This window comes from Pristiophorus japonicus, chromosome 1, assembly GCF_044704955.1.
Source record: "Pristiophorus japonicus isolate sPriJap1 chromosome 1, sPriJap1.hap1, whole genome shotgun sequence".
Lineage (NCBI taxonomy): Eukaryota > Metazoa > Chordata > Chondrichthyes > Pristiophoridae > Pristiophorus > Pristiophorus japonicus.
The window spans coordinates 192,428,351-192,441,318 of record NC_091977.1 but is presented as its reverse complement, the minus strand read 5'-3'; the positions used below and the strand labels follow the sequence as shown (position 1 = coordinate 192,441,318).

At 43.0% G+C, this 12,968-nt stretch overlaps 1 protein-coding gene across 1 annotated transcript in view; it reads right to left on the bottom strand.

Moving 5' to 3' along the window:
• The window catches only part of oclnb (occludin b), a 59,932-nt gene that overhangs the window by 42,324 nt on the left and 4,640 nt on the right, over positions 1–12,968 (bottom strand). The window contains exons 3-4 of the mRNA XM_070885883.1: positions 9,903–10,590; positions 7,054–7,215 (exon numbers count right to left, since the gene is read on the bottom strand). Coding sequence (XP_070741984.1) covers positions 7,054–7,215; positions 9,903–10,590 — 850 coding nt within the window. The remainder of the gene's footprint in view (positions 1–7,053; positions 7,216–9,902; positions 10,591–12,968) is intronic.

Genomic DNA, 12,968 nt, shown 5'->3' with positions numbered 1-12,968 from the left:
GGTGTATTTGGACTTTCAAAAGGCTTTTGACAAGGTCCCACACAAGAGATTGGTGTGCAAAATCTTAAAGCACATGGTATTGGGGGTAATATACTGACGTGGATAGAGAACTGGTGGGCAGAAAGGAACCAGAGAGTCGGGATAAATGGGTTCTTTTCAGAATGGCAGGCAGTGACTGGTGGAGTGCCGCAGGGCTCAGTGCTGGGACCCCAGCTCTTTACAATATACATCAATGATTTGGATGAAAGAATTGAGTGTAATATCTCCAAGTTTGCAGATGACACTAAACTAGGTGGCGGTGTGAGCTGTGAGGGGGACGCTAAGAGGCTGCAGGGTGACTTAAACAGGTTAGGTGAGTGGGCAAATGCATGGCAGATGCAGCATAATGTGGATAAATGTGAGGTTATCCTTTTTGGGGACAAAAACGCGAAGACAGAATATTATCTGAATGGTGGCAGATTAGGAAAAGGGGAGGTGCAACTAGACCTGGGTGTCATGGTTGGCATACAGGTGCAGCTGGCGGTAAAGAAGGCAAATGGTATGTTGGCCTTCATAACTAGGGGATTTGAGTATAGGAGCAGGGAGGTCTTGCTGCAGTTGTACAGGGCCTTGGTGAGGCCTCACCTGGAATATTGTGTTCAATTTTGGTTTCCTAATCTAAGCAAGGACGTTCTTGCGATTGAGGGAGAGCAGCGAAGGTTCACCAGACTGATTCCTGTGAGGCCGGACCGACATATGAGGAGAGACTGGATCAACTGGGCCTTTATACATTGGAGTTTAGAAGGATGAGAGGGGATCTCCTAGAAACATACAAGATTCTGACGGGACGGGACAGGTTAGATGCGGGTAAAATGTTCCCGATGTTGGGGAAGTCCAGAACCAGGGGACTTAGGATAAGGGGTAGGCCATTTAGGACTGAGATGAGGAGAAACTTCTTCACTCACGAGAGTTGTTAACCTGTGAAATTCCCTGCCGCAGAGTTGTTGATGCCAGTTCATTGGATATATTCAAGAGGGAGTTAGATATGGCCCTTACGGCTAAAGGGATCAAGGAGTATGGAGAGAAAGCAGGAAAGGGGTACTGAGGGAATGATCAGCCATGATCTTATCAAATGGTCTACTCCTGCACCTATTTTCTATGTTCTCAGGGAAATGCAAGATGAAATTAAGCCATTTCATCGATGCAAAGATGAAATGTCCATCCAGTCGGATTGGCTCTTATGGCATAATCACGTGGTTTTGCCAAAAAAAGGCAGGGAAACCTTTATATGCGACCTACACAGTACCCACCCAGGAATTATCATGATGAAAGCAATTGCCAGATCGCATATTTGGTGGCCGGACATTGACTCGGACTTGGAGGCATGCGTGCATCAGTGCAACACTTGCTCGCAACGGAGCAATGCACCAAGGGATGCTCCAGTGAGTCTGTGGTCATGGCCCTCCAAACCGTGGTACAGGATCCACGTAGATTTTGCCAGCCCCTTTCTGGGAAAGATGTTTTTAATAGTAGTGTACGCTTACTCCAAATGCGTAATCATGTCATCCAGCACATCCACAGTCACCATTGAAAGCCTCCGGGCCATGATCGCCACCCATGGTTTGCCCGACGTCTTTGTCAGCAACAATGGACCGTGTTTCACCAGCTCGGAATTTAACAAGTTTATGACCAGTAATGGCATCAAGCATGTCAGGTCTGCTCCGTTTAAGCCTGCGTCTAACAGTCAATGCGTGACGGACGGCTCCCTGCAGACCCGCTTGTCTCGCATTCTGCTCAGTTACCAGACGCGACCCCACTCGCTCACTGGGGTTCCCCTAGCAGAATTGTTAATCAAGAGAGCCCTCAAAACCAGGCTCTCCCTAGTCCACCCAGATCTTAATGGTCACGTGAAAACCCAGCAACACCGGCAGAACATGTACCACGATCGCACGGCTGTTTCACGTGACATTGATGTTAACGACTCTGTGTTTGTCCTGAATTACGGTCATGGTCCCAAGTGGGTTGCAGGCACTGTTTTGGCCAAGGAAGGGAATAGGGTGTTAATAATCAAACTGTTAAATGGCCAAACGTGCAGAAAGCATTTAGATCAGACCAAAGTGCAATTTACTGACAACCAGTAACGACTTGGAGAACATCACCATCGACGATCCACCAACACACACCAACCAGCAATCGACCTCGCTGTCAATCACAAGGATGAACCCACCATTGCTGACAGTCCGGTCAGACCAGCCGCGGTGCAGTGCAGCAATAGTCCGACAAACTCACATGCTACATTCACACATGAACTTAGACAATCAACCAAGGAGCGAAGGGCACTGGATCGCCTCAACTTGTAAATAACTTGTACCGAAGACTTGCGGGGGGGGACGGGGAGGGGGGTCTGGGGGGTGGGGGAGAGTGATGTTATGTAAGTAACTGTGCAATACTTTCCACCGGAGGGCGCGACTGTTGGAGTCCTGATGATCACCTGCACACACGTGCAGGGCCAGTATAAAAGGTTGGCTGCCAGGTTGTTTCGGCAATCTGGAGTTGTAATAAAGACGACTACGGTCACACTAAATTTAGCTCACAGTACTCAGCCTTGTGGAGTTCTTCTATACACAACAAAGTGAAGTCTGATTAAGGAGAATACATCTTTAAAACTAAAAACCTAAGTTATCTACTATCCTTAATCAGACCTCATCTGATTTTATAACTGAGCACCACACCCGCTACTCTTTTTAAAAAAATGTTGACAGCAGCTTTTATTCCGCATTTGAATTTTTAAATTTACATTGAGCCTCATAACCTTCTGAGATATCCGCATTCCTCTAATTCTGGCCTCTTGAGCATCCCTTATTTTAATCGCTCAACCATTGGTGGCCGTGCCTTCTCACACAAAGGCCCTAAGTTCTGGAATTCCCTCCCTAAACTTCTTCGCCTCTCTTTCCTCCTTTAAGACGATCCTTAAACCTACTCTTTGACCAAGTCTGCTTTAATAGCTTCTTATGTGGCTCGGTGTCAAATTTTGTTTTACAATGCTCCTGTGGGATGTTTTACTACATTAAAGGTGCTGTATAAATACAAGTTGTTATTGTACAGTCTTTTACCGAATAATATCTATTTGGAATCAAACTCAAATTTGGTCAAACAAGAGGGATGAATGATGAAAATAATGCAGCAAACAACTTTTATTTATCTCCTCCAGCCACACAACGCTCCGAGATATCTGTGTTCCTCTAATTCTGCCCTCTTAAGCATCCCTGATTTTAATTGTTCAACCATTGGTGACCATGCCTTCTACTGCCAAGGCCCTAAGCTCTGGAATTTCTTCCCTGAAACCTCTCTACCTCTTTTAAATAAAGAACCAAACAACTTCTATTTATATAGTGCCTTTAACACAGAAAAACATCCCGAGGCGCTTAACAGAAGTGCCAAAAATTGTGCCAAGCAAAAGAAGGAGATATTAGAAATGGTGACTAAAAGTTGGTTTTAAGGAGAGTCTTAAAGGAGATGGAGAGATTTATTGAGGAAATTCCAGAATGGAGGGCCTATACTGTTGAACACACGCTACCAATGATAGGGCACAGGGTGTGGGGGTTGCAGAAGTCAGAGCTGAAGGAACACCGAGTTCTCGGGGGGCTTTAGAACTGGAGGTTACATCGATAGGGAGGGGCTGGGCCATGATGGGATTTAAACGCAAGGATGATAAAATCTTGACAAATTAAGAATCACTGCAGCTATCCCATCCTCACCAGCCATCACACCTATAGATTTTAGCAGCGTTTACTAGATTTATTGATCAGAATACCTTGGTGAACTTTTCCCTTCACTATTCTGGGGTTACTCAACTCAAGCAGCCCAGCTAACCAAGAATCAAACTCAAAATCGTCGATCTATATGCCATTCAGCCCACCTTAGCTCATTTATCCAGAAAGACCCTATAGTCTCTTTCTCTCTCCACCAACATTACAGATTCCAGGGTTTTGTCCCACTACTTTAATCAGAAGTCTATTCTTTGCAAAGAACTGTCAGACATTCAGTCGCCTTTCAAATAGTTTCATTCTGCATTCCCTTTGCCCTACTGTCATAGTTCAATTTGAAATAGTGTTTTTCTGTACCATTTACTACATACTTCTAGGTCACTTCTTGGTCATTTTTCAGGGCCAAAGAACCCAAGCTGCTTCAGTCTTCCCTCAACTCCGTCCTCGAATAGAAGGGATCACTCTCACAGCTCTTACCTGTAATTTCTTCCTTTAGATGTGGTCTGATCAGACCCAACATATTTTGAATGAGACTTTCTCCACATGTACGCAACTGTTCTGGCTATAAACCGATACAATGTATTTGCCCACTGAGCTTTCAAAATAGCGATGTTGCACTTAAAATTTTTATAAACATGAAGAATCTCAAACGTTTAGTGTGAAAACCATGAATGAACTCAAGTAGAAGAGGTTCAGCAGCCACAGGTCACACACTACTGTTTACATTTTTCTTCTCAATACTTGACTTTCGGTCATAATCTATGTTATGGTACAATTCAACCTCTTGCCCAAAGGGTCATTATTTAATGTGTCACTGACACCTGGGAGTCCCTGACCAAAGACCGCCCTAAGTGGAGGAAGTGCATCCGGGAGGGCGCTGAGCACCTCGAGTCTCATCGCCGAGAACATGCAGAAATCAAGCGCAGGCAGCGGAAAGAGCGTGCGGCAAATCTGTCCCACCCTCCCTTACCCTCAACGACTATCTGTCCCACCTGTGACAGGTCTGTGGCTCTCGTTTTGGACTGTTCAGCCACCTAAGGACTCATCTTAAGAGTGGAAGCAAGTCTCAATTCCAAGGTACTGCCTATGATGATGATGATGATTGACCTGAAATGGTAACTCTTATTTCTCTCTCCACAACTGCTGTCTGACCTGCTGAGTATTTCCAGCTTTTCCTCTCATTATTTTCTCATACCTGTCCTCAACAGGTTTTCCCACGCACAAACTTCCAGCATGGATGGTCAGATATCAATAAGCATCGAGAATGCCAACTGATTTTCTTTCTCCCTAACTGAGGGCAATGGGACCAACTGTACCATCCCCATGGTTGCCCTGATTGAGATTGGCTAACCCACCAAAGACCAGGCTCAAGCTAATGTACATGGCTCAATTCAGTGAGTCATGGTATTTATGTATTCTATACAAACTTCATCAATGTAAATTGGTGCAAGAATTCTGCATGCTAAGGAACCAATATGTAACCATAGAAACTTTCAACATAACCATAAATGTACAAAAGATCTTACAAATAAACCACTGTAAACGAACAAGCACGGTGCACCATGTTTGATATCAACAAGTATGACCTCAAGCATTACTTCATCATCCCTATTTGATGTGAAGTTTAACAATGTGTACTAGTACTAACTTTAAAGATAAGAATCCCTTAATGCAATATCTACAAAAAATTTATAAACGAAGCTCTAATGCTGAACATTAAAGTTTCATTTATCGTGCTCAGAGTAAACGATGACATTCCAGTTTTGATTATTGTTGAAATTTCACTGTAGTTCTTAGTTAAAACAACATGGAAATGTTTTCAACTCGATGTCAGTGCCACTGGAGGCACCAAGACTCCCACTGGGAGGATTTACCCGAGATAAATATATGCAGCTGTTGACACTTGGATTGGGTCTTCTATTTTGTTCTGACTGCTACCAGGCTGACTTCTCAGTCTGTCCATACAGGGCAGCAATACTTATTCAGTGTTATAACCTGTACAGACTTCCATCCCTCCACCACGTTCCCTGCCGAACCCTGGAGAAGGCCCGAGAGTGTCAGAGTTGTGACTTTACACTAACTGACCATACAGATAGCACCAGTTCTTGCTGAATCCACTCTCAAATCATAAAACAGGCCAGGTTCAGCGTAAGGAGGGTGGGGAAGGAGATGACATAGGAAGCACTGTGAAAGTTGTATTTTCCCAAAAAATTGAATACTCTCTTTGTTGGCTCTCTGCTTCCACCCCATGCAATCAACTCCACAGAATGCCACAGCTATATCCTCACCCACACAAAAGCCACCATCACCCACATGCTTGACATGCATCACTGACTTAGCATTTAAGATCCTTGTTCCAACCTTCAAATCCATGAATGGCCTCACCCCAACTTACCTTAGTGATCTCCTCCAACTGCATGTCCCGACACAGCAATCATTCCTCTAACATTGGCCTACTTCTTATTTCTTGTTCTATCATTGGCAGCTCCTCCTTCAGCCACTATGCTCCTGTCCTCTGTATCCCTCAACTTCCCTCCCCACTTCCCAAAGCCTCTAAAGCACCCTTATCTTTGATCATGCTTTCCCTTTATCTTTTTCCTTTATTCTTCCTTCTCAGTCTCCACTTGTGCCCACTGTCCTGTAGAATGCACCAAGATGTTTCACTCTATGCAAGAGGCTCTGTAGTTTGCAAAGTTGTTATACTGCCACACTGGCCATCTGAAACCCACTTACAAATTGGGAGGAATAAGTCTTCCTCTATGTATTTATATATTTTTTTAAGTGGTGCATTCAATCATAACAAGGAATCACTATGATATTACAGCACCAAATAAAAAAATATTGACAATTACTGGTTCTACATGAATTTGGTAGCAAATGTAATATGGTATGTATGTTCCTGAAACAGGAAAGTGGAATATAATTATACAAGGAAACAGTTTAATCCAGTTAGCAGAACTTTTCGCATATCTACTGTAGTGCAATTTATCTAAATATGTGGAGACGTGATTTGTGAAATCCTGTATTCATAACATTTACAGAGACTGTTCCTTTCTAGCCTGCTAATAGTGTGGAACCATTCCAGTGGATAGACTAATGACTGCTGTAAGGTAGCTCTTCACATTTTCTTCCAAAAACATTTAAATGGGAAAACTTGTTATGTCTCAACCATTTAAATATTTTGAAATACTAGCAAGGTTTTATTGAAACTAGAAAAACAAGGAATTTTGCTGCACCAAAAGATAAAATTTCCCACAATCAACTTCCATTTGCAACATGTTTGACCAAATACAGAGGAAAAACTTACCCATTCTTCAACATTAGGAACTGTCTCATCCTGCATGCGAATCTTATCCCACAGGATGTTTTCTTTACCATATCTTGTGATCTTGCTTCGAGTTTTATATGCAAAGAAGATGATTAGACCTAAAGCTATTATAATCGTGAATCCCATCACAATGGCAAGGGCCTTGAGGGAGATCAGAAAAAAAGTTAAACGGCCACCAGGACAACATCGGCACACTCATACTGTCTGGCACTGCTATAACTTAAAACATAAATGGAAATGTCAGGCTATTTATTAATTGCTTCATTATTTTAGGAAAATTATCAATACTTATTATAAAAAGTTCAATTTTAAACATTTTAATTATTTAAACCACATTTTCTGTAGGAAATATTAGTGTAAACAATTCTGCATAATTTTGCATGTAAATATTTTTGTTGGAGAAGTCACTAACTAATTTTAAAATAATCCCTATCTGAATAGCCAAATAATGCTATAGATATGTGAAGAGAAAAATATTAGTGAAAACAAACGTAGGTCCCTTGCAGTCAGATTCAGGTGAATTTATAATGGAAAACAAAGAAATGGCGGACCAGTTAAACAAATACTTTGGTTCTGTCTTCACGAAGGAAGACACAAATAACCTTCCAGAAATACTAGGGGACCGAGGGTCTAGTGAGAAGGAGGAACTGAAGGAAATCCTTATTAGGTGGGAAATTGTGTTAGGGAAATTGATGGGATTGAAGGCCGATAAATCCCCGGGGCCTGACAGTCTGCATCCCAGAATACTTAAGGAAGTAGCCCGAGAAATAGTGGATGCATTGGTGATCATTTTCCAACAGTCTACCGACTCTGGATCAGTTCCTATGGATTGGAGGGTAGCTAATATAACACCACTTTTTAAGAAAGGAGGAGAGAGAAAACGGGTAATTATAGATCATTTAGCCTGACATCAGTAGTGGGGAAAATGTTGGAATCAATTATTAAAGATGAAATAGCAGCGCATTTGGAAAGCAGTGACGGGATCGGTCCAAGTCAGCATGGATTTATGAAAGGGAAATCCTGCTTGACAAATCTTCTAGAATTTTTTGAGGATGTAACTGGTAGAATGGACAGGGGAGAACCAGCGGATGTGGTTTATTTGGACTTTCAAAAGGCTTTTGACAAGGTCCCACACAAGAGATTGTTGTGCAAAATCAAAGCACATGGTATTGGGGGTAATGTACTGATGTGGGTAGAGAACTGGTTGGCAGACAGGAAGCAGAGAGTCAGGATAAATGGGTCCTTTTCAGAATGGCAGTCAATGACTAGTGGGGTGCCGCAGGGCTCAGTGCTGGGACCCTAGCTATTTACAATATGCATTAATGATTTAGATGAAAGAATTGAGTGTAATATCTCCAAGTTTGCAGATGACACTAAGCTGGGTGGCGGTGTGAGCTGTGAGGAGGACGCTAAAAGGCTGCAGGGTGACTTGGACAGGTTAGATGAGTGGGCAAACGCATGGCAGATGCAGTATAATGTGGATAAATGCAAGGTTATCCACTTTGGGGGCAAAAACACGAAGGCAGAATATTATCTGAAAGACGGCAGATTAGGAAAAGGGGGGGTGCAACGAGACCTGGGTGTCATGGTACATCAGTCATTGAAAGTTGCATGCAGGTACAGCAGGCGGTGAAGAAGGCAAATGGTATGTTGGCCTTCATAGCTAGAGGATTTGAGTACAGGAGTAGGGAGGTCTTACTGCAGTTGTACATGGCCTTAGTGAGGCCTCACCTGGAATATTGTGTTCAGTTTTGGTCTCCGAACCTTAGGAAGGACGTTCTTGCTATTGAGGGAATGCAGCGAAGGTTCACCAGACTGATTCCCGGGATGGCAGGACTGACATATGAGGAGAGACTGGATCGACTGGGCCTGCATTCACAGGAGTTTAGAAGGATGAGAGGGGATCTCATAGAAACATATAAAATTCAGACGGGACTGGACAGGTTAGATGCAGGAAGAATGTTCCTGATGTTGGGGAAGTCCAGAACCGGGGACATAGTCTAAGGATAAGGGGTAAGCCATTTAGGACTGAGATGAGGAGAAACTTCTTCATTCAGAGAATTGTTAACCTGTGGATTTGCCTACCACAGAGAGTTGTTGATGCCAATTCATTGGATATATTCAAGAGGGAGTTAGATATGGCCCTTACGGCTAAAGGGATCAAGGGGTATGGAGAGAAAGCAGGAAAGGGGTACTGAGGTGAATGTCAGCCATGATCTTATTGAATGGCGGTGCAAGCTCGAAGGGCCGAATGACCTACTCCTGCACCTATTTTCTATGTTTCTATGCTCAGCACACACAGGGGATACATGTACACATATACTGGTGTCAGTATAAATCTAGCAGTCTTCAAAACTGATGGTAAGGGTTTGGCTAGGAATGGTTGTCTAGAGATGGCAATTTTGTGGAGAATATTCTGGCTATGAATTTTCCCTTTAACATAAAATCTTTTTTAATATGAGACAGAGCTGATAAATACACTATTAGAACATAACTGATTGCTGCTGGAGTATGCGGGGGTTGCAATTCTTTTACCCGTTTAGGGAACTGCAGGTCACTATAAAAAAAAAATTCATTCGCAATGGTTTTAGTGCAAAAATTATTTACCTCAAATGCTTAAAATAAAGGAACCTTTTAGCACAGTGCTGGGATGCCATCACCACTTACTATTTTACTTCACTACGTATAAAGAAAATAATTCTATGCATTTAGATCCTAAATGTACTATAGTGCAAAGACAATAACTGAGAAATAAAATTGAAATACATAAAACAAGTCTACTTGAGGATATTTACTAGTTGCATATGAAAGACATGTCAAATACTTACCTCTTGTGGTTCTACCACACAGTAGTGATAGAGGTATTGATTTGTGAAGACACCAGATGTGGATGGGATATAGAACTGGTTGCAGAGAGTCAGTAGCTGATTGTAGAATACTGATCCTGCAGCCTGTGCTGTTGGGTTGACTCCCATGATGTAGACGATTGTAGCCACAAACATTACAAAGCCAATGACTGCACACACAATGATCAGAATTAAATAAAACTTCCTTGTTCTTGAAAGCCTGGCCCTAGAAACGAGTACGATAAAGACAACCAAAAGTCCTATAAAGCTGACACCAGCTAGTGCAATCATGAAACCTTTAGCAGCTCGTGGATCAGTGTAGCCGCCTCCATATCCATACGCTCCAACTCCAGCACCATATCCATAGCCTGTACCAGATCCAAATCCTGTACCAGTTCCCCCATAGCCTCCATATCCTCCATATCCCATGCCATTCCCTACCCCCATCCCTCCTCCATAATAGTCCATGTCCCAGGGTAAAGTTGATGCCACACATGCAAAGATTCCAACGCTCATCACAATGATAATGACTGCTAAAATTTTGATAATTCCCGGAGGGGAAGACCATTTGTAAAAGTGCTGTGTTTCATCTGGATAATAGGAACCAGCAGGCTGAGATCGCATCTCTCCATCATATAGATCCTTGCTTGGCGCATAGACTGAACCATGGCTATAATGTTAGAGGGGAAAAAAATTAATACAATGCAGCTTATACATATTCACAACAACATGGGCATTATTCTATACAAAAATGCTCTCAGGATTATTTCATCAGAACACAAACTTTATAGTATTCCAAGGACCACCAATGAGGATGAATGGTTTCGCAGGTTCACCATTTAAAAATGGACCATTCAAGTCTGTTCAGCTGCTGTTCATCATAAAGATATTTGCAATGAAACTGGAAACACTTGGGAACTTTAACCATCTTAAAAAAAAAGGTATTGGCCAAATAACTCAGCCACTGTATTTAAAAAAAAATCATACTGCATACTGATCAAATTGGGAAATAAAAAATATATATTCTACAGAAATACATTACACTTTTTATCTGCTCCTAGACACAGATGTACTATGTCCACATAACCCAGGAAGGTCATGGGTTCAATCCCTGGCCTGTGCTGAATTAGCTGGCTCCAGCTGTAGAGATGCCAAGATTGGCCTCAGTGCCCTGTGGTTGAAGGAGAAATCCACCTTGGTTCGCATTCATAACTGCTATCCTGATGCAGAGCAACTGGAGTAGAAATTAGCATGTTTACCTTTCATCTTATAACCTTCATTATTTTCTACATTACATTCCAAAATGTACTTTAGTGGCTGTAAAGCACTTTGAGACGACCAGTGGTCGTGAAAGGGGCTTTTTAAATGCAAGTCTTATTTCTTTCAAGAAACTATAGCATGTCATAAATAGTATGCAACACTAATGTGAGAGAGGGCAATTTGAACGTTTTTCATACTTTACTGTGCTGTAAACAAAGAAGTAAAAAGAAATCGAAGTGTGACGTCACAGCCAAGCAGGTAAGTGATTGGCTGGTGGATTGGTGAATATTTAATCTTTTTCTTTTTAGTTCCTTAGCAGTAAGAAACCTTGTCATTGTTGCCAAATTAAGTTAAGGGTTACGTCATGGAAGGAGAGCCCAGACCCATGTCATGCTCCTCCTGTGCTATGTGGGAAGTCAGGGACTCTTCCAGTATCCCTGACTACTATGTGTGTAGGAAGTGTGTCCAGCTGCAGCTCCTGACAGACCACATTGCAGCACTGGAGCTGCGCATGGACTCACTCTGGAGCATCCGCGTTGCTGAGGATATCGTGAATAGCACGTTTAGTGAGTTGGTCACACCGCAGGTAAAGGTTACTCAGACAGATAGGGAATTGGTGACCATCAGGCAGAACAGTGGAAGGAAGGTAGTGCAGGGGTCCTCTGCGGTCATCTCCCTCCAAAACAGATACACCGTTTTGGGTACTGTTGGGGGAGATGACTCATCAGGGGAAGGCAGCAGCAGCCAAGTTCATGGCACCATTGGTGGCTCTGCTGCACAGGAGAGCAGGAAAAAGAGTGGGAAAGCTATAGTGGTATGGCATTCTATTGTAAGGGGAATAGATAGGTGTTTCTGCAGCCGCAATCGAGACTTCAGGATGGTATGTTGCCTCCCTGGTGCAAGGGTCAAGGATGTCTTGGAGCGGTTGCCGGGCATTTTAGAGGTGGAGGGTGAACAGCCAGTTGGCATGGTGCATATAGGTACCAACGATGTAGGTAAAAAAACGGGATGAGGTCCTACAAGCTGAATTTAGAGACCTAGGAGTTAAATTAAAAAGTAGGACCGCAAAGGGAGTAATCTCAGGATTGCTACCAGTGCCATGTGCTAGTCAGAATAGGAATAGCAGGATAGTACAGATGAATATGTGGCTTGAGGAATGGTGCAAGGGAAGGGGGATTCAAATTCCTGGCACGTTGGAACCGGTTCTGGGGGAGGTGGGACCAGTACAACCGGACGGTCTGCACCTGGGCAGGACCGGAACCAATGTCCTAGGGGGAGTGCTTGCTAGTGCTATTGGGGAGGGTTTAAACTAATATGGCAGGGGGATGGGAATCTATGCAGGGAGACAGATGGAAGTAAAATGGGGGCAGAAGCAAAAGGTAGAAAGGAGATAAGGAAAGGTGGAGGGCAGAGAAATCAAAAGGCAAAAATCAAAAAGGGCCACATTACAACATAATTCTAAAAGGACAAAGAGTTTAAAGAAACAAGCCTTAAGGCTCTGTGTCTCAATGCGAGGAGCATTCGTAATAAGTTGGATGAATTAACTGCGCAGATAGCCGTTAACGAATATGATGTAATTGGGATTACGGAGACATGGCTCCAGGGTGACTAAGGCTGGGAACTCAACATCCAGGGGTATTCAATATTCAGGAAGGATAGACAGAAAGGAAAAGGGGAAAAGGAGGTGGGGTAGCGTTGCTGGTTAAAGAGGAGATTAACGCAATAGTAAGGAAGGACATTAGCTTGGATAATGTGGAATCTGTATGGGTAGAGCTGCGGAACACCAAA